Here is a 26,441-nt window from a genome sequence, read left to right on the forward strand (position 1 = left end):
TCTATTTAATTTACAATTTAAACAATCAAAAATGTCTGTGCAATTGGTTTATTAGGGAAAAGGAAACTTGAAATAGGCAAAAAAATAGTATATTATAAGCCCATCTATCAAAAGGGAAATCTGAGATAATTCACGAAAAATTAATTTTGTCAACAAAAGTAAATCAAAATGGTGCATAAACTAGATTCCTTTGGGAGTCAGAAACAGAAAATGCTGGAAAATCTCAGTAGGTCTCAGCTGCCACTGTGGAGAGAGAATAGAGCCAACATTTCGAATCAGGATTACCCTTTGTCAAACGTTGGCTCTATTCTCTCTCCACAGATGCTGTCAGGCCTGCTGAGATTTTCCAGCATTTTCTGTTTTATGTTTCAGATTCCAGCATCTGCAGTAATTCTTTTGGGACTACTTGCTCAATCCTTTCTGAGAATAGTTGTTTCGCACCCTACCTATAGAGTTAAGTTCTTGGCTTAGGGTGAACTGATTTTTCATTATCCATAATCGCTGGCTTGCTGCTAAATTTCCTGTTCCATACCTGTAACTTACCAGTGGGGAGCTGGCTGCTTTAATGAACAGAACTCAGGGTTCTGAAATGCTTCATTGCACTATTTATTGATTTATAGTAAAACACTATGAATAGCAATGATTATTAAGGGGATTGTGTTGAGTAGGAGGCTGCATGGAAACGTGTGTTTGAAGCAAAAGGATAGGTACTATTTAAATTACTTGTGGATAACAGAAATCTCAGATGAATTATTAATCCTCTGGTACAGACAGTATGACGTTAACAATAAGATGATTATGTTCATGTAAATGCAATTTATGCAAAAAATTAAGAGATCATGAAGGTGATTTTGATGACTATATTATAAAACACCATCTCTAAAAATTTCACTGTCAGTCAATATTTACGCATTATTTGGAAAATGGGAGATATTTTTTAGTTCCTCATCAAAGAATTACGATCTTGCAAGTGGAGATCAATTACAGAGATATTAATGCAACGTTGATTAATGACGAATATCACCTATTGATAACGGATTCATTTCTCACTTTAGGTTCAGTCATGAATTCTTATATTAGGTGTCACTTGGCATTGACTTTTTCATTTTAAGATTTCATTCATCATATGGCATATTGATTAGGTTTGGCCTGAGGTGATATTTTATTGCAGGATTCTTGACACATGCTTGACACGGGCTTGTGCGTAACATACTGTGACTTTAGCATTCGTTTAGTGTGGATGTTGTGCTGGTTTCATTCATCATTACACTCACTGATGGATTTTAGCTATTCACAAATTAGTTTCAGCCTCAATGTCACTTACTTTCCACGGTCAAGGTAATGGGCTGGCTGGTCTTGTTTTCTCCATTTTTGTCATTTACCGCCTGGACGTAGTATCTTCCAGTGTCGGGGGCCACTGTCGACAGGATGACGAGTGTGTTTTCCATTGTAATAGCTCTGTTGGGACAAATGGGGGATAAATTTAAAATGGGCAGGCTTACAAAAAATAAAATCTTCTCATGTTGTCTTTCAAGACTGTTAGTTTTTTTTTTCTGCACATAATGGTCTGGAGTCGCAGAGACATTGAGCTGGATTTTCATCCTGGAGCCAGGATGATATTTCCCAGCTTGCCTCAATGTTCTTGGAAGAAAGAGCAAGGATGGGATTTTCATTCTCAAGGGGCAGGTGCTAACTGCCGTCGGGCCTGCCATCCCTGGAAAGAGGTCAGAGGCAGTCAATGGGCTGCTAAGTGGGCAGTTTAAGAGGCCCGCCTCAGTGCTCTAGGACTTTGCCCCAGTTGTAATAATGACAGTAAAACAAAGAACAATCCTCTAGTCCCCTCTCTACCTCAACACTCCCCCACACTCCCCATTCCCCATCCATGCTAAATCATGCCACTTCATGCCCCTAAACTCCCATGGACCCTCATATCCTCCATGATAAGTTATATCCCTCTACCCACCTCCCATGGGGCCTTATAACCTCCGTGCGAATCTATGCCATTTCCTTTCCCATTCGCACATGAACCCTATAGAAATGATAGGATGTGTGAAAAGGTTTTTTAAAGAAGTCATTCATGTATTACTTTCGACTTTTTCAAAAAAACTCCAGTACTGTCCTACAAAAGTGTCAATCACCTAGACCATTTAACGTATTGGTAGAAGAAATTGCAAAGACTTGACATCTATTTATCTTCTACAAATAAACATTGTGCAATAGACAGAATGGATCAGAGAACAAGTACTGTCAATCAAGCAATGTTTTCCTTGCACGCAGCTGCTCCAACAATCTAATGGATGTCAGGACTCTCTGCTATTGATACTTTTATAGGGCTGTAGTGAAAGGAAATTTTTCAAGTTATGTATGAATGGTTTTTAAAAAATCTTTTTTCATACATGCCATTGTTACGATAGGGTTTATTGGCTTGGTACAAAATATATAATTGGTGAATGTGGCACAGAGGTGCCACAGCTTGGTATAGAGACTATGAGGGGTCAAGGGGAAGGTGGGTGGAGGGCCATAGCTTGGCATGAAGGCTATGAGAGGTCATGGAGGTGGGTAGAAGGGCACTTGTTGGCATAGAGGTCATGGGTGAGAACTTCTGAACTTTTTCAAAAGGTTCCCTCATCCAAAATATGGTTCATATCACCTCTGAGAAATTGTGATCCATGCGTGCTTTAAAAGCTGGCATGATTCCATGAAAATTGTGGGGGTTAAATGTTAAACACTTAACCACCTGCACCATGATTTATTTTCTGCCTGGATCTGAATTTCTACCAAGTGCATGGAAAATATATCAAACTTGTGGGTACAGCTCCAACAACACTCAAGAAGCTTGACACCATCTAGGACAAAGCAGCCCGCTCGATTGGCACCACATCGACAAATATCCACTCCCTCCACCACCGACGCTCAGTAGCAGCAGTGTGTACTATCTACAAGATGCACTGCAGCAATTCACCAAGGACCCTTAGACAGCATCTTCCAAACCCATGACCACTTCTATCTAGAAGGACAAGGGCAGCAGATACATGGGAACACCACCACCTGCAAGTTCCCCTCCAAGTCACTCACCATCCTGACTTGGAAATATATCACCATTCCTTCGCAGTCGCTGGGTCAAAATCCTGGAATTCCCTCCCTAACGGCATTGTGGGCCAAACCACAGCACATGGACTGCAGCGATTCAAGAAGGCAGCTCACCACCACCTTCTCAAGAGCAACTAGGGATGGGCAATAAATGCTGACCAACCAGCGACGCCCATGTCCCATGAATGAATAAAAAAAACTTCCAAAATGTTATATAATTTCTCACTTAATTGTTCATTTAGAATCTTAGCGTATTTAAATATATTTGATGTAAAACACTAAACAAAAATATTTTATCCCAATAAGATAGTGTTCTGATGAATGCTCTTGCACCTAGCTCATATAGAAATAGATCAGCCACATGATGTACTCACGATTAAAAGTTATATCATTGAGGAACATTTTATTTTGCTTCAGAACTTACCTGAACGTCTGTGGGTTGGCAGAATCAGATTGCTACTCCGTTCCTACTTTCTTACCTTGAAATTTTGTTGATGCTGTCTCACCTGTCCTCCGACTCAGGCCAGGTGATGAACTGTGCAGAGCAATGTGCTCCGTGAGGCCTGCTGCACAATCGGATAAAGGAGGACAAGCCCCTTTATTATGCACTGGCTGGCGTAGTTTAAAAGTCCTGCCACTTTCGAGCCAGGCAGAAGACTTGTTTGTCAGGTAACTGGTTAGAATTCGCGGTGGGATGCTGGTCAGTCCAAGGGTGCAAGTGCTGGCCAGTCGGGCTGTGCCTGGGATAGTGGTCGTGGGAACTTCTCATGTGGTTGGAGGGGAGGGAGGGGAAAGAGGGGAGTTCCATAAATGGGGGGTGGGGGGGTGGGGCTGGCTGTTCCATGGGGGGATGGGTGTCGGAGGTAGTAGTTTGGGGCTCAGGAGCAGGTCCTGTGGAGGGGTGGAATTGCTGTGAAACCCTTACCTTGGACCTTCTGGGGTGGTGGGGGTTCCCCAGCACATCTTTGAGGTACCCTTAGTTACACAGTCCTGGAGCTCTCAAGTTACGGCCCAATTATCCCATTGTATGTTTACCTTGAAAAGCTTCTTGTTCAAGTCAGGGTGTTTGTTGGCAGGACAGAATCAGTGTTTGTACCATAAGATAAACTAAGTGACATTGCAGGACTACCTACATTCCTATAATCAATTAGTTTTGTCTGGAACCTCCAGAGATAGTAGCATTGAAACAGTTTTATGTTTTATTAAGTTCAGTAACACCAACTGTTTATTTTTCTGCCTTCTTTTTTTCCTTCCATATCCTTTGCCTGCATGGACCCTTTCCAATCATCGTGGAAGTTCTAGTGGCCAGAAAAGAAAGCTTAATCAAAAGCACACATGTAGCCAAGTCTGTGACAGAATTGGTTCTATTTGAGCTGTTTTATATACAGAACATATTATATTAGATGAACAAGTCTGTATAATTGGAATAAGGGCACATTAAGATTCTTTGTTCACATCAGAAATGGTTTCCTTTGGGACCAGTAGATGGACTTGTCACAAGGGCACAGTGAGGAGCAGTTGAGAAGCTGGCAGTGTAACTGTAGCAATTCAGCCAAACACCAGTTTCCCGCCACCAAAAACCCTTTATTGTGTACTGAGAGAAGAGCTGCACCTGCGGCTTACAGCGAGACAGTCTACCCCTCAGGACCTACAACAACGGTCTGGGTTGAACAGCTGGTTTACAAACCCCCACTCTCTGCTTCTCACTGGGTGAGCTTCCATGTCAGAAACCAAGACGTCTGGTATTCCATGTGTATTGAAGCTTTGTCTTAATTTTTTGGTTGTAGCCTGAATAGTCGTGGAACTCATGCAGTGCAGCTTCAACGATTTGAAGTGTGCATCTACCATGTTTAAAAATATGTAATGCATAAAGGGCCCCCGCAAAATCCACATGTACCCCTGTGTTCTGCCAGGCCACTCCCATGGGTGTAGGGAGGCTGAGGGAGGGGATTTTTGATTTTTCTGGCATGTCACATTGCTTCACCAAGTCTAAGACCGGACCACAAGATGTAACACCTCGCCAGCATTTTCATTTTTGCTACTCCAGGGTGGCCATTATGTATTTCCGAATATTGGACGTTGTCCGGGGGTGGGGGGAAACTATTACTCAAGACCTCTAAAGAATGATCCCGTCCTCAACACTAAGCTTAATAAGGTAGGGTTTCATTTCTTTGGAGGGTCGTCCTTGGAATCCACCATATAGGATCATGTGTCTTATTTTAGATAAGGTTGGATCTTTTTGGGTCCAGGATTATGGACACTGGCAAAGTCCCCAAAAATTCACAACATCTTCCAATGTTGATGAAGGAACCAGGCCCCATGTCGCTCCTGAGCCCTTTTTTCTACATTCTCAAGTGAAAAGGCTATTTCATTAACTGTTTTTTAAGTCCAAATTGGGTTCTGCTAACAGCTTCTTTTGGGTAGTTAGGTCATTTATGCCACATACCTATCTGTCTCATAACGTTTCATTAAGAGGTGGTCAAAATTCACAATGTTCTGATAACTTTCACAACCTAGCCAGGAACTTAGTGATAGGTGCCCCAGGAGTTCTCCCAGTCATGTCGAAGTGATATCTCTGGAGGATTTCAGAGGTTTTTGGGTTGTGGTGGTTTCTCATCAAACCTATTAGCTCAGTAAAAGTTTTAGAATCGGGGAATCCATATAGGTTAGACTTTTATCACGCTGAAAGTCAGAGTCCTGCATGCCATCAGCAATTTCACCTTTTGTTTTTCGTCTCTTCAATGTTAGCACGGAAGAAGTAAAGCATGTGCTGTATATATTGGGCCCTGTCTTCACCACTGGTATAGGGTTCAAAGTTTCCCAAAAAGGGGCATAAAGGCTTTTTCATATTGGAGAATATTCTTGACTTACAAAGATTGTCACAGGAAGAGATAGAGAAAAAATGTTTTCTCCTCATCTCCGATGTAGTAATTCAGCCAAACACCAGTTTCCTGTCACCCTTTATTGTGGAGCAAGAGAAGAGCCACACCCACGGTTTACAGCTGAACAGTCTCGGGACCTACAACACCCGTCCGGGTTGAGCGGCAGACTTATAAACCATCAACTGTCCTCTTCTCATTGGGCAAACTGCCATTGACTCAATAAGGAAGGTCGTACTCCATGAAGCCCACAGAGAGCTCTACCAATAATCCCCAGGCAGAGGAATCCGGGTGTCTATGTTCATGAATCACAGAAAGTCGGTAAGCAGGTGCAGCATGTAATCAAGAAGGCAAATGGGATGTTGGCATTTATTGCAAAGGGACTGGAGTATAAAAGAGAAGTGTTGTTGCAATTGTATAGGGTGTTGGTGAGGCCACATTTGGAGTATTGTGTCCAGTTTTTGTCTCCTTATTTGAGGAAGGATGTAGTGGCATTGGAGACGGTTCAGAGGAAGTTCACTAGATTGATTCCAAGGATGAAATAGTTGAGGTATGAGGAGAATCACAGAGTCATAGAGGTTTCCAGCATGGAAACAGGCCCTTCAGCCCAACTTGTCCATGCTGTCCAGTTTTTACCACTAAGCTAGTCCCAATTGCCCCCATTTGACCCAAATCCCTCTATACTCATCTTACCCATGTAACCGTAACTGTCTACAGTTAAACAGTTCGGGCTTATACTCACTGGAGTTTAGAAGGCCGAGGGGGATCTGATCAAGGAATATAAAATTTTAAAAGGGATTGATAAAGTAAATGTAGACCAAATGTTTTCTGTTATGGAGCAATTTCGAACAAGAGGTTACAGGTATAGGTTAAGAGGCAATAAATTTAAAACTGAGTTGAGGAGGAACTACTTCTCGCAGAGGGTGGTGAATTTGTGGAACTCGCTACCCCATAGCGCGGGGGAGTCTGAATCATTGAATGGTTTCAAGAAGGAGATAGATATATTTCTAATAAAAAAAGAGATAAGGAGGTATAGGGAACAGGTGTGGGGGGGGGGGGGGGGGGTGGATTTGAAATCAGGGAGGGATCAGCCATGATCTGATTGGATGGCAGAGCAGGCTCAAAGGGCTACATTTGGCCACTTCTGCTCCTAATTCCTATGTTCCCTATGTCCTTTGTGGCCATCATAACTGCAACAATAAGTCAATTCCTCATTGCTAACCTGATAATATGAAAACAACTGTTTGGAACTGGTTCGACATCTTAGATGCTCATCTGCAGGAATATTTACAACACTTTATTCAATTGCTCCTGAAAATTAAATTGTGTGACATGCTGATTGAAACTTAAATGATCATCTTAACTAATTTCATCTCAGTTAGCAGGATATTATAGCTTGCAGATCAGAGTAAATCCCCCCAAGCTGCAATATATGTGGCCTCAGGACAGAATGGCCCAATCAGCAGGTCACTGTAAATCACACAGCCACGGTATTTTGTTCAGCTATGCTGCTCCTTTCCTTTTGCGATGCAGCTATCTTTTACATAACATTATAAATGTAATTAATGTTTATGAATGTAACTTAAATTAGCTGAGCTCTCAATTTCGTAGAAATGTCAATCATTGGATGTAATTAGCTAACTCATGAAATGTGGAATAATTTCAATACAAGAGTTTTGCTGTATTTGGAAATGATGGTGTGAGTTTTTGAGATTGGAAGTGGTGGTGGGCAGGAGCCTGGGTAATTACTGGAGGACTAATTACCATTAAAAACTTCAATTTAATAATCTTTAATTGTCTTTTATAAATTTAGAAGAATTAGGCTCTTTAGAGCATTACAGTGACGTGAAGTGATTATCATCCCACTTAATATAACTTGTTTATGATAGAATTTAAAATCAGACCTTCTATTAAGCACAGGCTAAGCAAATTTAAAATCATTGTACACACTTTGCACCTTATCTAAATGTGACGGCACTTACATGTTCATAAATTGCATCTAATGCAACCTTTGCTGTTTCAGTGGCAATGGAGACATATTTTTCATGAACCTTGCAAAGTATTGCTAGGTTCACTGGGTTCATTTCTGGGTGGCTACAAATGAGGCTCACATCATGTTAGTTGTACAATATCCAAATACTACCCAGTTGCTCTGTCTGGCATTCTTGTGCTGACTTTGTACAGTAGTCCTCAGTGTTTTCAATTCTGTGCTTTATGGAAAACAGAACCCAGTGAAGTAAACTAAACAAGGAGAGCAAAGCATTGAAGTTGGCGCACAGTTGCTCTGTGAACCAACATTTTTATCGGCAGCGAGTAAAAAAATTCCTTAAATCCAAATTTCTCCATCATTAGTGAAGTTCCACAGGGTTCAGTGTTGGGTCCCCTGCTGTTTGTGATATATATTAATGATTTGGACTCAAATGTGGGAGGCATGATTTGGAAATTTGCAGATGACACAACAATCAGATGTGTAGTCGATGGTGAAGAGGAAACCTGTGGACTCCACAATCATATCAATGTTTTGTTGGAGCGGATGGAAAAATGGCAAATGGAATTCAATCCAGTGGAATCAGGGACGGCACAGTGGCACAGTGGTTAGCACTGTTGCCTCACAGCGCCAGGGACGTGGGTTCAATTCCAGCCTCGGGCTATTGTCTGTGTGGAGTGTGCACATTCTCCCCGTGTCTGCGTGGGTTTCCTCTTGGTGCTCCGGTTTCCTCCCAGAGTCCAAAGATAGAAACATAGAACATAGAAAACTACAGCACACAACAGGCCCTACGGCCTGTTGTATTGCAGGTTAGGTTGATTGGCCATGCTAAATTGTCCCTAGTGTCGGGGGATTAGCAAAGGTAAATATGTGGGTTTATGGGAATAGGGCCTGGGTGGGATCGTGGTCGGTGCAGACTTGATGGGCTGGATGGCCTCCTTCTGCACTGTAGGGATTCTATGATTGTCTTCTATGATTGAATATGAGGTTATGCATTTTGGGAGGGCGAACAAAGCAAGGAAATACTCAATAAACAGGAAGATATTATGAGGGGCAGACAAAATGAGAGTGCATGTCGACTGGTCCATTAATGTGCGGCACAGGTGGACAAGGTGGTAAGGAAGGTATATGGAATGCTTTCCTTTATTGCATGAGGTACAGAATACAGAAGAAGGGATGTAATGCTGGAACTGTATAAAATGCTGGTAAGGCCACAGCTGGATTTTTGTGTACTGTTCTGGTCACCGCATTGCAGGAAGGACATAATTGCTCTGGAGAGAGTGCAGGAGAAGTTTACAAGAAAGTTGCCAGGGCTGGAAATTACAGTCATGAGGAAAAAAATATGTAGGCTAGTGTTGTAATCCTTAGAACAGAGGAGGCTGAGGGGTGATTTGACCGAGGTGTACTAAATCATGAGGGGCCCAAATAGAGTAGGATCCCTACAGTGCAGAAGGAAACCATACGGCCCATTGAGTCTGCACCAGCCACAATTCCATCCAGGCCTTATCCCTGTAACCCACATATTTACCTTGCTAACCCCCTTGACATTAGGGTCAATTTAGCATGGCTGATCCACCTAACCCGCACATCTTTGGACTGTGGGAGGAAACCGGAGCAATCCGGAGGAAACCCATGCAGACACGGGAAGAATGACAGGGAAAACTTTGTTCCCCTAGTGGAGAGGCCTTTCAGCAGGGGCTGATGTAAGGTGATTGGTAGAAAGATTAGAGGGAATGATAGGAAAAGCTTTTTCATACAGAGGGTGGTAGGTGTCGGAAATTTGCTGCCTGGATTGGTGGTTGAGACTGAAACCCGCAATTCATTTAAAAGATACCTGGGTCTACACGTGAAGTGCTGAAACCTGCGAGGCTATGGACTGGATGCTGGAAGATGAGATTAGAGTAGGCGGCTAATTTTTTTCTCAGCTAGCGCAATGCTGAATGGCCTCTTTCTGTGCCATAACGTTTCTCTGGTTCTATTAGATTATTGATGTCACATCAGCATATTAAATGGCCCTGACCAATGTTAAACTTGTTATTCGGTCTATGTTTTCTTCTGTGGGAATAAAGTTTAAAGTTTATTTATTAGTGTCACAAGTGGGCTTACATTAACACTGCAATGAAGTTACTGTGAAAAATCCCCTAGTCGCTACACTCCAGCGTCTGTTCGGGTACACTGAGGGAGAATTTAGCATGGCCAATGCACCTAACCAGCACGTCTTTCAGACTGTGGGAGGAAACCAGAGCACCCAGAGGAAACCCACATAGACAAGAGAAAACGTACGGATTCCGCACAGACAGTGACCCAAGCTGGGAATCGAACCCAGGTCCCTAGCGCTATGAGGCAGTAGTGCTAATCACTGTGCCAGGGATAAAACTAGCACATCTTCTACGAAGCATCCACCCACTTTTTTGCATGTCCTTTGTCAACAAATTGGGCCAGTTCTGTCGAAGCATAGTCAACTGTTTCATTCAGAAAATTACAAACATGGAGAAAGCAAACAAGAATGCATGTGTAAAGAACATGTCAGATTGGTACCGGGTCTCTGGCTGGACCTCTTCACAGGTCAATGTTTGTGGTACACTACATTGTGTTTGATACCTGACACATTTCAGCAGAGATTCTTGTTTTGTCACTGGATGGAAATTTCCATTTTCCAGCTTGATAATGCCACACACACACACACGCGCGCACACACACACACGCACGCACGCACGCACACACACAGACACACACACACACAATTGCAAGGACACATCAGCACAAAGTTGAGTAATGTTGTAATGTTAAACAAAGCACTCAGCACTGCATGAAGTATTGAATAATGTGGCCTGAATGTAACTGCTGACACTTAGGACAGCAACGCTCGTCTCCGGCTTTTCATGGTAAAATGACAGCTTAACAAAGATAGATGTCTGCAACAGCCTGATAACTTTAATGTTAAATCCTTTTTGTCATGTTGCACCTCTTCCTCTCTCTATTGAGTGCAGTCCTGATAAGACTTAACAGTCTCAGTTTAACTGCGCAAAAAAATTAATTTGCCCAGAATGTGTATGCCTTTATTAAAATTCTGTGTTTAGGACACCGCTACAGTTGATGCCACTTTTCAAATTACCAACTGAATTCTAGTCAGAATTATCTGAGACTTTTTCCATTAAACTTCTATGAATATTAATTCAGTGCAATGTTACAGGAAAGTATAAATGCATTTAATGAAATCTTTTGAGTTTTCACATACTTTTTTGATTATTTATTCATTCACGGGATAGTCCAGAATTTATTGCCTATTCCTAATTGCTCTTAAAGAGATGAGGTTGAGCCACCTTCTCAAACCGCTGTTGTCTATGTGATGTTGTGCACCCACAGTGCTGTTTGGAAGGGAGTTCCAGGATTTTGACCCAATAATAGTGAAGGAACAGTGATATGATTCTACTTTGGGATGCTGAGGGGAACCTGCATATGGTGGTGTTCCCAGATATCTGCTGACTTTATCCTTCCAGGTGGTAAAGGTCATGGGTTTGGAATGTGCTGCTTAAGGTGCCTTGTTGAATTGTTGCGGTGCATCATTGATGGAGGTGGTGGATGGCATGCCAAAAAAGTGGACTGCTTTGTCTTGGATGCTGTCACACCTCTTGAGTGCTGTTGGAGCTGCACTCACCCAAGCAAGTGGAGAGTATTCCATCGCACTTTGGACCTTTGCCTTGTAGCTGGTGACAGGCTCTGGGAGTCAGGAGGTGAATTACTCTCCACAGAATTCCCAGCCTCAGACCTGGAGCCACAATATTTATATGGCTGGCCCGATTGGAGGCTGAATAATAGACAAAGTAACTTCCAGGATGAGGGAGAAGAACAACTAAAAGCAGCAGTTAATAATGACATAGAAAGGCGTTCACAGTGTTGGTTGTTGTTGAATAAAATGTAACTCAATGGTAAACAGCACTTTTACAAAATCACTGTTGGTTGGTCAGATAACCTGCTTAACCTCCATCTGCCTAAAGGATTGGTTTGAATCTTTTGCCTCAACATTCTCCCACTTACTATTCTGCTGCAAACACTGTCTTTCATTGGCATTTGGCTCCATGGATACCAGCAGCCCAATGGTACCTGACACAAGACTTTATTTGAATATGACTACAATCAGTATATTTGACAGTGGATATATCAAAGTTGAATCTGATCCTGTTTTCATCTCAGGCACTAGAATCCCTACAGTGCAGAAGGAAGCCATTCGGCCCGTCGAGTCTGCATCGACCACAATCCCACCCAGGCCCTATTCCTGTAACCTCATATATTTACCCTGCTAATCCCCTGACACTAGGGTCAATTTAGCATTACCAATCAACCAAACCTACACATCTTTGGACTGTGGGAGGAAATTGGAGCACCAGAGGAAACCCACGCAGACACAGGGAGAATGTGCAAACTCCACACAGACAGTGACCCGAGGCCGGTATTGAACCCGGGTCCCAAGCGCTGTGAGGCACCAGTGCTAACCACTGTGCCACCACTGTCATAAACTTTCCAGCGGAGGTCAGTGGATCTTCTAACCACAGTGGACTGCGTTTTTTTTTCCTTTTCCCTACCTATCCATAAACACCATCGCTATGCATCACTCCCATTTAGTTAACTCACTAGATCAAGGTGCTTGTTTGTGGGATTCAGCAGCACAGCAGATAATATACATCATCAAGTCATCAGGATTCATTCCATAGCGTCTCCTTGCTGTACATCACATATCTTCATGGACCATTCTATTTCCTATCTACATTTCTATCTACATAATCTAATTATGTAGATCCTGGGGGCAATCTTCCAAAAAAATTCCAAGTGTCATAAAAGTCTGAAAAGGGGAGTGTTCCACACGGTTTATTGGGCAAAGTTCGGCACTGCAATCTTCCCACATTCTGGCCACGATCTTATCGATCGTTCACGCCCCACTGCAGCTGCAGGCGAAGATGGAGAATTTGGCACTCAGCCAAATCTCTATTCAGTGCAGCAGAACCAGAAAATCCCACCGGCGTGAACGGCCAGAAGATTCTGCCCACTGTCAATTTTGCTGACGGCAGGGAGGTTTGTACCAATCGGGAGGGGGATGGAGCCTCAGTAAGGTAGTGAAGCTGGCTGCAGGGTTCTCCGGCGTTATTGCGAAATGTACCCTTATTTCCCAGTGGGAGACCTTCTCCTATTGCCTCCCCACCCCCCACGGACATCAGACCTCCCCACATCATGTTCTCCCTATGACAGGGGGACATGTTCTCCCCCCACACCAAAATGGATTGCTGGACATTGGGATCCTCCTGATGAGTCCCCTGGCAAACCCCTTCTGTCCCCCGCCCCTGCATGCCACCACCGTGCCGAATACCCCTCTGCACGCCCTCCCTTTCCATAGCCCCTCCCGAATAGCCCTCCTTTGCAGAGCTCCCTGCCCTTCCCGCTTGACTAGTCCCCTCCCTTGCCCGACCATCTCCTTGCATAGGCCCTCCCCGCATATGCCCCCTTGTCTTTGTACATGTCCCCCTGTCATGGCCCCACCCCCATTCAAGCCATACTCCCACTTGGACGCGAAGCCGATCTCACCGGCAAAACTGCGCCGGGCGGGAGGATAGAAAAGGGGCTCATGCCCGGTGAGAATAGATTTTTTGATCCTTGCCCGCAAATGTATCAGTTTGCCATGCCAATCAACTGGCGCAGCAAACTGGTAAGATTGCACCCTTTGTGTCACTGCAAGACACAACCAGCAAGTAAAATCAGCCTGTGCACATATTAGCCCGTGTAAATGAGATTTTAACATTCAAAGTATAGCATTATTTCTCAATGTACATTAGGGAGCAAACACATTCTGCCAGAGACTTCCTCCAAAAGCACAGGACTGACTGGAAATGGTCATGCCCAGCAAGCTGCAGCATTAACTGTTCTTCAATTGCTGCGCCACGCTTTCTGGAAAAGGCTTTGGTGGTTCTCCGGGTGCAGATTTTACTCAATCCAGTATCATCTCCAGCAAACAGAATGCTCAACTCTCTCATTTTAATAACTATGAATGCATTCTTACTTCTGTCCAATATCCAGATAAAATCACCAGAGGTCAGGTTATAAAATGAAACAACGAAAGCAAAGTGATTACAGCAAATGATCCATGATCACTGTGGAAACTGTGTTCATTTCCTTTTCAACTATGGTGAAGGAAACTGGATGGAAGAATTGTGCATTGTGCAGAAGGGAACATCCACAGTACCCAACATCTGTAATGTATACACCCCTTTGGAAAGGTACATATTTATTACATACGTACTTAGTTTCAGGAGATTTAAATGCGAGCCTATTTTGAAGTTATCAATTTATGCATATTCAAAAGCCAGTGGTTTAAAAACACACATATAGTCCATATCGTAAAAATCTGCCAGGCTACTTACTAGCCTGAATGGATATGAATGCAAAAGATAATATAAATAAGAATGCTGAACCATCGGAAGGAAAACTCATTAAAACAGGATATCGATAGGAAATGCAGCAACCATGCAATTCAAAATTCTAAAATTCAACATAATACAAAAATATAATTGAGAGGGAAAACACAAGTTCAGATATTCAACATATATCAGGAACAAATGAAGCAGGGATGTCATGGAAAGCTATTAGCCACTGCCGTTTGGAATTCTACCAGTGATCTTCTGGAAAGTATCTGGCAGGGGAATTGATGATAATGAAACGATGAGGCACAAATGTATGACTTTATATATAAAGAAATAGTTTTGCAGTACTTGCACGCAATGTGTTAGGGAGCAAGAGATAGTACCATACTTCTCTTCCATCTCCTTAGAGGGACTGTAAACAACAATTGTTTTACTATCATGCATTTTTATGAACCTCGATTAATCCATATTTTCTACTACAGATGCAGGAACCTAAATAATATTATTTTGTTATACAATGGTTTCTGTTGAATAATCAAGACAAATGATCCAGATTTACAGTAACCTAGTTAATCCAAAAATATATATATTTAGTTATATGTTAACATTTCCTACTCTTTCTCCCATCCCAGGGGTGGAAGAAAGAGCAGCTGTTTTTAAATAATTAATTTACATTTATAAAGTGTTTCACCATTAGTACTGATTTTAAAAACTACACAATTACCAAAGATTATCATTAACATGCTTTTCACTTGTCTTGACAGTGTGAGGGAGTTGAATTAACATAAACAATTGACGTTGAGGCACAGCCGGGTTAATGACTGCACCTCACTGAATGTTATTCAGCTCTCTCATACTGACAGGCTCAGTAACCTGTCCTAATCATGCCACCAGCATTCAGCATTCAAACAGAAGAAGGCATGAGCTTGACTTGAGCTTTGAGTGCGTTGAAATTAGACCCAATTAAAACAGACATAACCAAAAGATTGAAAGTGCATCAAACCTCTTTTTTTAATATCAAAGTGAGGACATTATTTAATGTAACATTAATGTCGCTTTAAATTCAAATATATAACATCAAGGTCATCTTGTTAAAACTTACATGCGACTGCTGGGTGAGATTTTCCGGCCATCTCTGAACCATGTGACTTGTGGTCGGGGGAAGGTAGAAATTCTAGGTGCCTTGACAACAGCAGCATTTCCCTGGGATACACTTAGATATTTTTCACCATTCTCGAAGTTTGCCATATCTAAAAAAAAACAGTATTTATAAACAGTATGGTTCAGATGTTCTGCTCTGTGCTGTATATTCTGCAATTCAATGCAAAAATCATTGAGAAGCCTTGGCATTTTTGGGTATAACTTCAAGAAGAACAATAGTCTGGACATTCTGTGCATTGCAATATGGAGTGAGAAAACAAGTGGACATGTGCAATCACAGAGCAGTTTGACATGCCTGATATCAGTGAGTGTTCATGTTGGGTTGGTGATCCTAGGCATGAGGAAGTGTGAAGCAGAGGCCAAGAGTGTTTCAATTGGAAGAAGGGGGTAAATAAGTGGTAGCGAATAGCTCTGCTTTGCTGCCACATCTCATGAAATCTGGTTGTAATGACTTCAATCAGGCAATTTAGGGTGGCACGGTGGTACAGTAGTTAGCACTGCTGCCTCACAGCGCCAGGGACTCGGGTTTGATCCCCAGCTTCTCACTGTCTGTGTGGAGTTTGCACATTCTCCCCTTGTCTGCGTGGGTTTGCTCCAGTTTCCTCCCAAACTCAGGTTAGGTGGATTGGCCACGTTAAATTGCTCCTTAGTGTTAGGGGGACGAGCTAGGGTAACTGCAAGGAGTTATGGGGATAGGGCCTGGTGGGATTGTGGTCGGTGCAGACTCGATGGGCTGAATGGTCTCCTTCTGTACTGTACGGATTCTATGATTCTATGAATTGAGATTGGCCTGTCAGAATATGGACTCGCCAAATTGATAGGCCAATCAGGGAGCCTCTTGCTTTGTACTTACCCAGGAGTGTCAATTCCTCTGGGACACCTAATATAGACAGCTAACTGAAAGCGCTCTGTATGCTGTTGTCAGACTTGTAAATAAAGGGATTTTGGTGAAGGGACTTCTGCCTCTGAGGACTTACTACACCGGTTTTGAAATGACACCATTGAAGCAGCACTGCCATCGTCTTTAACATGGTTGATGCAAACGTCATGCCAGAAAGACATTCAAAAAATTAGGTGTTTTATATTCACCAAAAATCAAACAAACTGCACTGGAGGTTTAGCCCAGAGGATGCTCCCAACATATAAGGCAGGAACATAGACCCTTTAAGTGTACAAAGTGGATTACTTTGGAAATTTACATGATGGTCACTAACTCAGGAATTTTAATGATTTGTTCTTTCTCACCAGCCAGATTGCATTTCATAGTAGACCCTGACTTTTTTTGTCGAATAAACTGATAGCATAATTCCTGTTCCGCTTTTCTTGAATACTGATCACCCTCGCCAGGCACTACCTACAGCCAAAACAGCATGCAAGTAAGCAACCGGTGAACTGAACTTTACAAAAGGTGCTCTAACCACACCCAACAACCCTCCTTCTGTTGTGTATTTCCTCTCTGTGGCGAGGTTCTTCGCCTTTTCTTGCCATCTACTCACCAGAGTCAGTGAGATCAGGAAGTTTGTGATGTGTGGGCTTGAACATATGTCTTATCATCTCATATATATTTGCCATATTGCATCACTGTATTGGACAATCAAATATTTCTTAATTTGTGGGGTTTATGAGGAACACAGTTCATGATTGATTGGTGTGGCGGGGTTTCAAACGCTCTTTTAGTTTTGATGTTTGAATTCAAATGCATTGCAGAATGACAAGAGGAAGTAATTTCTGTCACTGATTATAGGAGACGTCTATGAAATGATTATTAGCTATCTTAGTTTAGTTTCAAGTGGGCATGGCTTCCCAGTATAAAATAGTTATTAATAAGTTACTGAATTTGTGGGGTCAAGCCCCACACTAGAGACTTTAGTTCAAAAATCTACAATGAGACTCCAGTGTCATTCTGAGTGTTGCACTGTTGGAGATGCCGTCTTTCAGATGAAAGCTAAAACGGGGCTCTATCTGCCCTCTGAGGTAAACCTAAAAGACCCCAAGCTACTATTTTGAAGAGGAGCAGGGAAGTTATCCTCAGTGACTTGACCAATATTTATTCCTTAATCAACATGGCAAAAACAGATTATCTGGCCATTGTCACATTGTTCTCTGTGGGAGCTTGCCTTGTGCAAAATGGCTGTTACTGGATAATCTTCTATTAATGCAAGTCTTTCTTTCTTAACCATTGACAGGATGAGATGAAATAAAGCTGGAGGAGGTGCATAAACTCCAGCATCGATCTTACAGAAACTGTTGGTAACTTGTGGGAAATAAAAATCACCGTGATGCAGTAGGCCCATGTCCTGAGGTTGGACCTTTGCTGAGTCGCAGGGAGGTTTGGCTCCATTTAGTCTGCTCTAATTCTGATCCAAGAATGCAAGAAGCCGGCAGTGGTTGAAGACGTGCTCCATTCTCCACCACACAAATATCCTCTCTCTGAGAGTGCATTTAAAACTAACACTAAATAATTTTACTCTTTTCACTGTAAAACTGCTCATTTCTGAACGGACTTAAATGGAAATGTTTAAAAACACATAAATATTAACAATTATGAAGATTTTCCTCAGCTGCTTTTTCATCTCATTGACTTTGAAGGATATCTTCCCTACGTGATGCCGTATGTTGTTTAGTAGTATGAGGAAAACTACAGCTGTCACCATTTGTGCTGCATCCTCAACATTCTGCGGCTCCCAACCAGTCAGGTAATACATTAAACATAATGATGCAGCCTCGCCTTAATTCCAAACATTCCCAGTTTCAAATAGCCATTATTTCTTTCCCAACAATCTATTTGTCAATTTCAGGTCAATTTCATGCTGCACATTCAGAATCGACCAGTCACTGATCTCCAAGTATTCGAGATGTTTCAGAAACAGGATTCCCAGTAAATGGATTACTGCAGTACAGATGATCAGGATGACACAGTTTCAAAAAGTCACATGGGGGATCAAGAGAGGATACTAAAGATTCCCTTCGAGTAATGGAAACTCAGATTTCATTATTTTACATTAGGTCTGAAAACCTGCATATCTATCTGGCCGTGTAGTGCTTTTACACAACTTGTGTATTAACTAAAGAATTCAGTTGAAAGGTTAATCTCCTTCAGTGTAGTAATGGGAAATAACATTAGGGTATTGATTTTGATGCCTGCCAGTCATTTTCAACACAAAGTCTGTGGTTTGAATTCTACCTAAGGCAATTCTACAGCACTGTTTGTATGTAGCACCACGACCTGTTGCGTTGTCACAGGAAAGGCAACAAAATTACATATGTTAATGAGTTGACTGAAAGTCGAGGGAAAATAAGTTCAATGATATCTCAGATTTTGAGATGGTGAGGAATAACATCATAAATTGAAGGAGGAAGACAAATGTTTCACACTAATCTTCCATTCCTGAAGTAAAACGTAACAGAGAAAAAGAGACAGATTAAATATGATTGACAGAAGCAGTTTTCATACGAGACTGAGGTATTTGACATTTGCTGTTTTTACTTGAGTCAACAATCAAGACACGTAAGCGATCCCTGAGGGTCAAAGCAGCCTAATGGTACACAACATCCCTTCCAGTGAACACAAGCTATTTAAGCTATCATTTGGAGTTACCTGGCGACAGTATTTTTGTGTAAGCTCTCTGAAACCTTATTGCTGCATGTAATGTTGTGCAAAAGAACAATTAACAAGAAACTGCAATGTTGAAGGCAACAGTCTATATGACTGGAATTTTAAATTGGACACAACAAAGATCATCTGAGGAAAGCATGTCCACCAGATATGTGAAAACATATTTAATGATCAGAAAAACCTGAAAGCTCACTAGAAGCTCAGCAATAGACATTTAACCCAAACCATTCCTCATATTGCTTCAGTTATAAAAACAGATGACTGCGTGGCTTGGCACAAAAATGGCCATTGGAAAGGTGAGCTGATTGATCCCAATATTCTCTGAAGCATTTTGCCACAAGGAAATTCTCACAGCATGATCAAATCATCGCAGAAATAAAATCAATCAAAAAATTCCAAAACGTGAAACTTGGTAGTAATAGTTTGGGCAAATGTTGGAAAAAAAAAAATTGAGGCCTGTTCCCTTAATAAAGCTAAGTTACAGAAGCTCCTTCAAGAGTGAACAACATTTGCAATTTTCATTCTCTCAGCTGACGTCTGCAACATTTCACAGCAAGACTCATTGACTGCTACCAAGATGTTGTAGTTGTGTCCATGGGATGGTAAGAGTTAATAAAGCAGCATTTTGCATGTGCAGTGGAATATTGTTCTTAAAGAAACAAATCATTCAAATCAAAGGGCTGGATTCTCCGACCTCACCTGCGGCTGGGATTCTCCAGTGCAGTTACAGTGGTTGGAGATTTGGCTGAATGCCAAATTCTCCGTTCTCATTGGCAGCAGTGGCAAGGTGTGAACAGCCAGATAATTCTGGTCACCGTCTTCAAAAATTGCACAAAATGTCAAGTTTATATTTTGAAAGTGGGAGGTTCAATATTGAATTATGGAATAAGTTAACTTCATTTATTAGTGTCGTAAGTAGGATCAGAAAAGTGTCTGCATTCAGCAAACATAAAGGTTATTTATTAGTGTCACAAGTAGGCTTACATTAACACTGCAATGAAGTTATTGTGAAAATCCCCTAGTCGTCACACTCCGGCGCCTGTTCGGTTACACTGAGGGAGAATTTTAGCATGGCCAATGTACATAACCAGCACATCTTTCGAACTGTGGGAGGAAACTGGAGCACCCAGAGGAAACCCATGCAGACACGGGGAGAACGTGCAGACTCCACGCAGACAGTGACCCAATCTGGGAATTGAATCTGGGGCCCTGGCACTGTGAAGCAGCAGTGTTAACCACGGTGCCACCCATATCTATTGGTGGGAATTATTGGTCTAAATGTAGCTTGCAAAATTGCTGAACTATTTTTGTTTTCTAATAAAATAAATCTAACAAAAAGCTTGTGCCTTTAAATGTGATGTTTCTGCAGTCCTGGAGCTCAGTGTAAATGTGCACACTTTGGCAGTGCCCAAATAGATTGTGGTTAATTAAGCTAATTAAAACAATGTACAAAATCTTCTGTGATTTTCACATTATCGTAATTCATTAATGCTGCTGCCTGATTAGATTCTCATTACCTAGGTAATTAAGCAGCAGCGTAATTTCCCCAATTTCCCTTCTCCCCACTCCAACATGCAGGCTGTAGGCATTTGTACTGTCTCTCAGTATAGCGCTTAAACATGAACCTCAGGTTATATCATCCAATACAGCTGTAAATTCAAGCTTGTTTTTACAGTTTGCAGTGGACGATTACTCTGATTGGAAAAAATCCACTTTTGATCTTCATGCAGTAAAATATGATGTGAAATTACAGCATATTTAGTCATGCAGAGGCAGGAGCAGATGGAAGGTGCTCATTACTGAGATAGGAAAAAGACATTTTGCTCTCCACGTGGCAAATATGTTGAAATGTATCAGATTTTTCTTCCCTGGTGGAAACTTCCGCAGTCTGAAGTACCATTTCTGACAACATCTATGATGATTTACTGTCTGGAAATAGCTATCCTTCCCGAGCAAATGAATGTACAGGATCTATCACCCATGAAGTCCATTTTCCTGGGAGGCGAAGAAAACAGGGGACTAAATACAGGTCTGGAAAAAAAAAACAGCATAAAATGAAATCATGTGGCACTGCCTCTCACACCATGAGTCTTCCATTTTGTTTGTCTGCTAAGTTCGTTCATTTGTTTTTGTGCCTTCTTTATTTGCTCAGTTTAGTCTTTTTAGGCAGTCCCTCAGGATAGGCGATGGCTCACTTCCATTTTGATTTTGATGGGAACTGAGAAGGAACTGATAAGTCCAACGTGCAATCTGCAAACTCTGCCATATGTAGGCAAGTATGCTTGAAGGGTTGGATAGACGGGTTGTTTGGAGGTTTGCGGCCTCTGACACCTCAAGTTCAACTCTGTACATTCCAGCTGAAATCTATTGATGTCTTTGGTGCCTTCCCAGGTGAGCCTTTACCATTTTGGTCAGTCACAAGTCAAGCACTTCCACGAGTTGGTGGAGATGTTTGACATCTTGAGAGATAACTTGGAGGATATATTTTAAGCATTTCTGTTATCCTCCTGAGAGTCTCCTGCTGTGACTGAGCTCTGAGTAGAGCAATATGTGATGATTTAAAATAAAACTCACTTATAAAATAACAGTATCTTCATTTTAGAGCAATGTTTTTGAGATGTTATGCTATCTCCTCTGTAAAAGATTCACTGGTGTGGATTTCTGAGTATGCAGATGTGGATGGTCCACACACTGTACTATAAAATTATTAATATTAAAGCAAACAGGCAGGATAATGAGAAATTTCTAGTGGTATTAGATCTAGATTTCTGGAATATAGGTGACTGGTACCTCTTCTAAACATTTGAACAGAAATTGAAGGAAGTATGATGACATACTTTTTTCGCATTACACTTTTGCATTAATTTGCCATTTGGGGAATCAAGTCACTTTAGTAGCAATATTGTTCCCTATTCCACTAACCACCTCTTAAACATTTTGGCCAATGAAGTTACTATAGACTTAGAGGCGATGGTAAAAAATTCAGATAAAGCAACAACTGTAGTCCCAGCTATTTGTTCATTCAGAGGGAGATTAAGTTCTGCTAGACGTCGTGATGTATTTCATATAGATCAGCGTTTGAGAAAAAGGTGGCATGAAGAACAAAATCTAAAGGGGACGGGAAGGCTAAGAAAAGTGCCTTTTACAAAAAAGTTCTCTAAAATGTTGACTTTGAAAATATTTTTCAACTTAAAAAATAAATGTTCCGGTTTTTAAAAAACATTTTCTTGGAGATCCACTATTTCAGGTTACCTTTTCCCCAACAGCTGTGGGGAGGATATTGCTATAGACATGGATAAGAGAGAATTAAAATCCCTGTTCCCATCCCTCACTATCCATAATCACTGTGTTTTTGAAAAGAAAGGTGTGTGTGTTTCTTAACCACTGAGTGTGTGGTCAACTTGAATAACCGACAAATTTTTCATGTGTTTAAAATGAAGAGGATTATTTATTCACATGTTCATCCTGAAAACCTATTGCTATGTCAATTACTCAGCCGTTCAACACACAAATACTTGCGGAAAATACAGTTACAGAGAATAGTGAACTTTTACAAGTTATGAACAAAGGAATAGTTCAAAATTCATGCGATCGGCTTGGCCTGAAAGAAAGTTGGTGTTGCAGGCCCGGTGAAGAAGAAGATTTCATTCCTGAAAGTAGTCTAGGTGGATTCAAAAGTTGGAGTTGTATATCAGAACTGCTGCAGAATTCCCTCGAAGAGATGGATTTTCAACACATTACAAAGTTAGTTACTTGTCGTCTCATTAACAGGTGGTTGGTTTTTTATACTGGTGCACTTGAAAAAGAAAAGAGTTGGAGCCCATAAGGTGTTACAGTCTCCAGTTTCTAAAGGTTCAGATGTTGTTGTCCTTCCTGTTGACTCTGTTTTGTTCTGTGTTCTGCGGCCAACACTTCAAGCCTTTTTTTTAAAAGGGAGGCCAAGGTGGTGCCTTACCATATGGTCCTTCACAGCTCCCTTCCAAACATGGTGTTGGGCCTAAAGTAATTCGCCACAACCTGAATCTTTGGGTGCAGACATTTAACCTGGGCATGAGATTGTCTTTGTTTCTGAAAAAGACCCATTCATGCCAGTAAATCTCTTCTGAATGGTCTCAGGACATAGGTATTGACTCTTCTTAGTCTGGAAGGTGTATTTTAGTCCATTAGAGGCAGTGTGGTAGTTGGAATCCACATATTAAGTCAGGTGACTCTTGGCAGCCACCTTTTGTAGCATTTTAATGTCCATGTTTAAAAGAAGAGTCAGTTCCAAAAGATTCCAAACTAAATGCAATCCATGTTTTAAACGTTAAGGATAGGACGTGCCTCTACTGAGCATGATAATATCAATACTGCTTCTGCGTCCCAAGGGTCTCTTGTTTAATTCAATAGGATTTGGCTATTTATTGTAGTTTAGGAATAAATCTGGAACTACCTACTCCAGATAATTCTGTCTATTTGAGTTATTCCACCACCTCCCCCATAGGCCTCTTTAGGTCAGGCAGCTTCAGATTGCGGAATACAATTTATGCTTAAATTTGAAATCAAGTGGGTTTGTGCAACAAAATAACATTGCAAAACACTCAGATGAGATGACATTGACATTTTTGAGCCGAGTTTGAGACTATTAAATACCGGTCGGTGCGTGCATTGTTTTCAGTTGTGCTGACATTTCCTCTCTGCTGCTTTGTCCTGCCTTTGTGATTGACAGGAATTTGCAGTAAGAAGTGGATGTCAGCACAACCAACTCAACTGATCGCCTCAGTTACTGCAGAATATTCTAAATGCTTTCCACGCCAACTGTGTTTCCGACACAGCTTTTATTTGTTAGTTAACCCAATTTTGCTTTTGGGTTACTGCAAAATGGGGAGTTTTGGGAATAGAAATTCCCCCAAGACTTTTCCAGTATGAGACAAGAAAGGGAGCCATATGTGCAGAAAGTGAAATTCAGGGCAGGCGGATTCTAAATATAGCTTATTGATGAGCAGTAGGAAAGCACTAGATTTGTGATAGCCTCGACTGAGGACGTAAAAGAAATCCCAAAACAGTTGTTACCTTTTTTTGTTCACTCTTTGCTTAATTTGTTTTTATTTAGATCACTGTTAACATAAGTAGAATGGCTCGATGCAAAGTTGTTTTGTTCTAGTTTACAACAGCAGCATCAGGTCCTCTCAGTCAGTGTCACTATTCCCTAGCACACTACACTCTTTAGGGCGGCACTGTAGCACAGTGGTTAGCACCGCTGCCTCACAGTGCCAGGGACCCAGGTTCGATTCCCGGCTTGGGCGACTGCCTGGGAGGAGTCTGCATGTTCTCCCTGTGTCTGTGTGTGTTTCCTCCGGGTGCTCCGGTTTCCTCCCACAGTCCTAAAGACATGCTGGTTAGGTGCATTGGCCATGCTAAATTCTCCCTCAGTGTCCCCGAACAGGCACAGGAGTGTGACGACTAGGGGATTTTCACAGTAATTTCATTGCAGTGTTGATGTAAGCCTACTTGTGACACTAATAACTGAACTTTAAATGCTTTCAGCGGCAAACAAGTTGAACTGGGATAAAATGTTTTCACCTATGTGAATTGGACTTTTCATCTGCTGATATCGCACAATATACCAAGGACACATTCAGCAGCTGCCCCAATGGCACATGTTAGTATCATTCAGCACTCTGGGCCAACTTACACGCCACCTGGACTTCTGTCCTCCTCTGCATCAGCGCTCCGACTCGATTCCTCACTATGCAACGGTAAAAGCCAGCATGGGATCGATCCAATGATGGGATCAGGTACCTAAAAGTAAGAACACAATTAATCAGCTGGAGATCATGTAGACCCGTTGTCTTTTTGCACTGATGCTCTTTTTTCAACAAAAAAAATGGAAGCATTTCAATCTGCATGCGCACAGTTGCTGAACCAGTGCCAGCATGCAGCACTCTTTTCCTTCTAATGACTTGATCAAACTGTGGCACGCTGCCCAGTTTCAGAATTTTTCCTTTGTGTCCTCTATCCGACTCACCCAGTTTGCCAGCTGGCAATCTCAACCAGCAGCATGTGGAGAATCTCACATTGAATAAATTGATACTATTCATGGCTCCTCATGCTTTAAAATGAAACCTCATTGTAACAGATCTTGGATTTATTGTGTTGTTTTAAATAGCTCACAAATGCCTGAGGAGAGGCAGCCAGATGCTCTGGTGGGGTACATTGTTGAGGGTCCCTTTCAGAAGGTCTCAGTTCAAATGTCAATCTGCAGTATAACTAGAACTCAATTCACCTTAATGGGCTTATTTTGTTCACTTTCAATGTAGAAGGTAAGAGAAACTTCACGTTTTGTGCCATTACATTCCAGCTCTGATGTCCCTGAAAAGCGGGGTTTAGCGTGATAAATATGCGAGATGAAATGTAAAACTGCAGCCGGATTAAAGAAGGTGTTGTCGCTGGCCAGAATTTTCTCCATTTCAAATAATTTGAGCATTGGGACCATTTTTAATTCGGGATGGTGCATGGGCTGATAAGGTGGGAGGGCAAATCAAGAGATGACATGCAAGGTTGGGGAGTGCAGCCACAGTGACTGGAGTGCAAGCGACAGCATCATTACCAGAGGGAGGTGAGAAGGAAGGGATCTCAATGCATCCCATTAGCCACAGAAAGGTCAATGGCTGAAAGTCTGCTGCAATGGCATTCCCTTGAATGCAGGCCTCCAATTTTTGTGATCAAACTATGCTCAAGCCGTTGGATTCTCTCACTGTGCATTCAACTCCTTTAAACTATGTTGTGCAAACTACAGGGGGTCACAAAGAATGTTGCAGGAATATTTAGCTTAAGCACCTATGCAACTGCCATCGTTGACTTCCACTGTTGTCATTGTCGGGCAGGTTGCCATCAGCACCTACCTAATGCCACACTCTGCAAGAGTGCATGGAAGTAGGAAAACATCAGGGAGTCTGCACCACCTTTCATATCCTCTTTTGCCTCCGACCGCAATTCCAAGGGTCTGAGAAAAATTCCAGCTACTGCGTCAGCATTGTAAACCGTAATCTGTCCTGTGTTTGAAATCTGTTTTCACAGCAAGTTTTACAAGAACGAAGCTAATTTGCTTGACCACCTTTATACTTGTTTTTTTTTTCAAAAAAGCTTTCCATAAGGCGTTATGCAACAATAAAGCTTTTTACCAGCAGTTGGAGGTTGGTTAAAAGACATCGAGATCTATTCTCCCCAATTAGAATCTAAAGCTGCACTCAGCTTACTTTGAAACTGTTGTCAAAGTGGTAGGTGGTACCACTGATTTAAAGGCTTGGAAGGTGTCC

At 41.9% G+C, this 26,441-nt stretch overlaps 1 protein-coding gene across 1 annotated transcript in view; it reads right to left on the reverse strand.

The window, feature by feature from the left end:
- Nucleotides 1–26,441, reverse strand: part of sdk2b (sidekick cell adhesion molecule 2b) — a 939,592-nt gene that overhangs the window by 322,370 nt on the left and 590,781 nt on the right. Inside the window, exons 3-5 of the mRNA XM_078225548.1 lie at nucleotides 24,818–24,924; nucleotides 15,469–15,616; nucleotides 1,325–1,458 (exon numbers count right to left, since the gene is read on the reverse strand). Of these exons, the coding sequence (XP_078081674.1) occupies nucleotides 1,325–1,458; nucleotides 15,469–15,616; nucleotides 24,818–24,924 (389 nt within the window). The remainder of the gene's footprint in view (nucleotides 1–1,324; nucleotides 1,459–15,468; nucleotides 15,617–24,817; nucleotides 24,925–26,441) is intronic.

The sequence above is a fragment of the Mustelus asterias genome, chromosome 12 (genome assembly GCF_964213995.1).
Source record: "Mustelus asterias chromosome 12, sMusAst1.hap1.1, whole genome shotgun sequence".
NCBI lineage: Eukaryota > Metazoa > Chordata > Chondrichthyes > Carcharhiniformes > Triakidae > Mustelus > Mustelus asterias.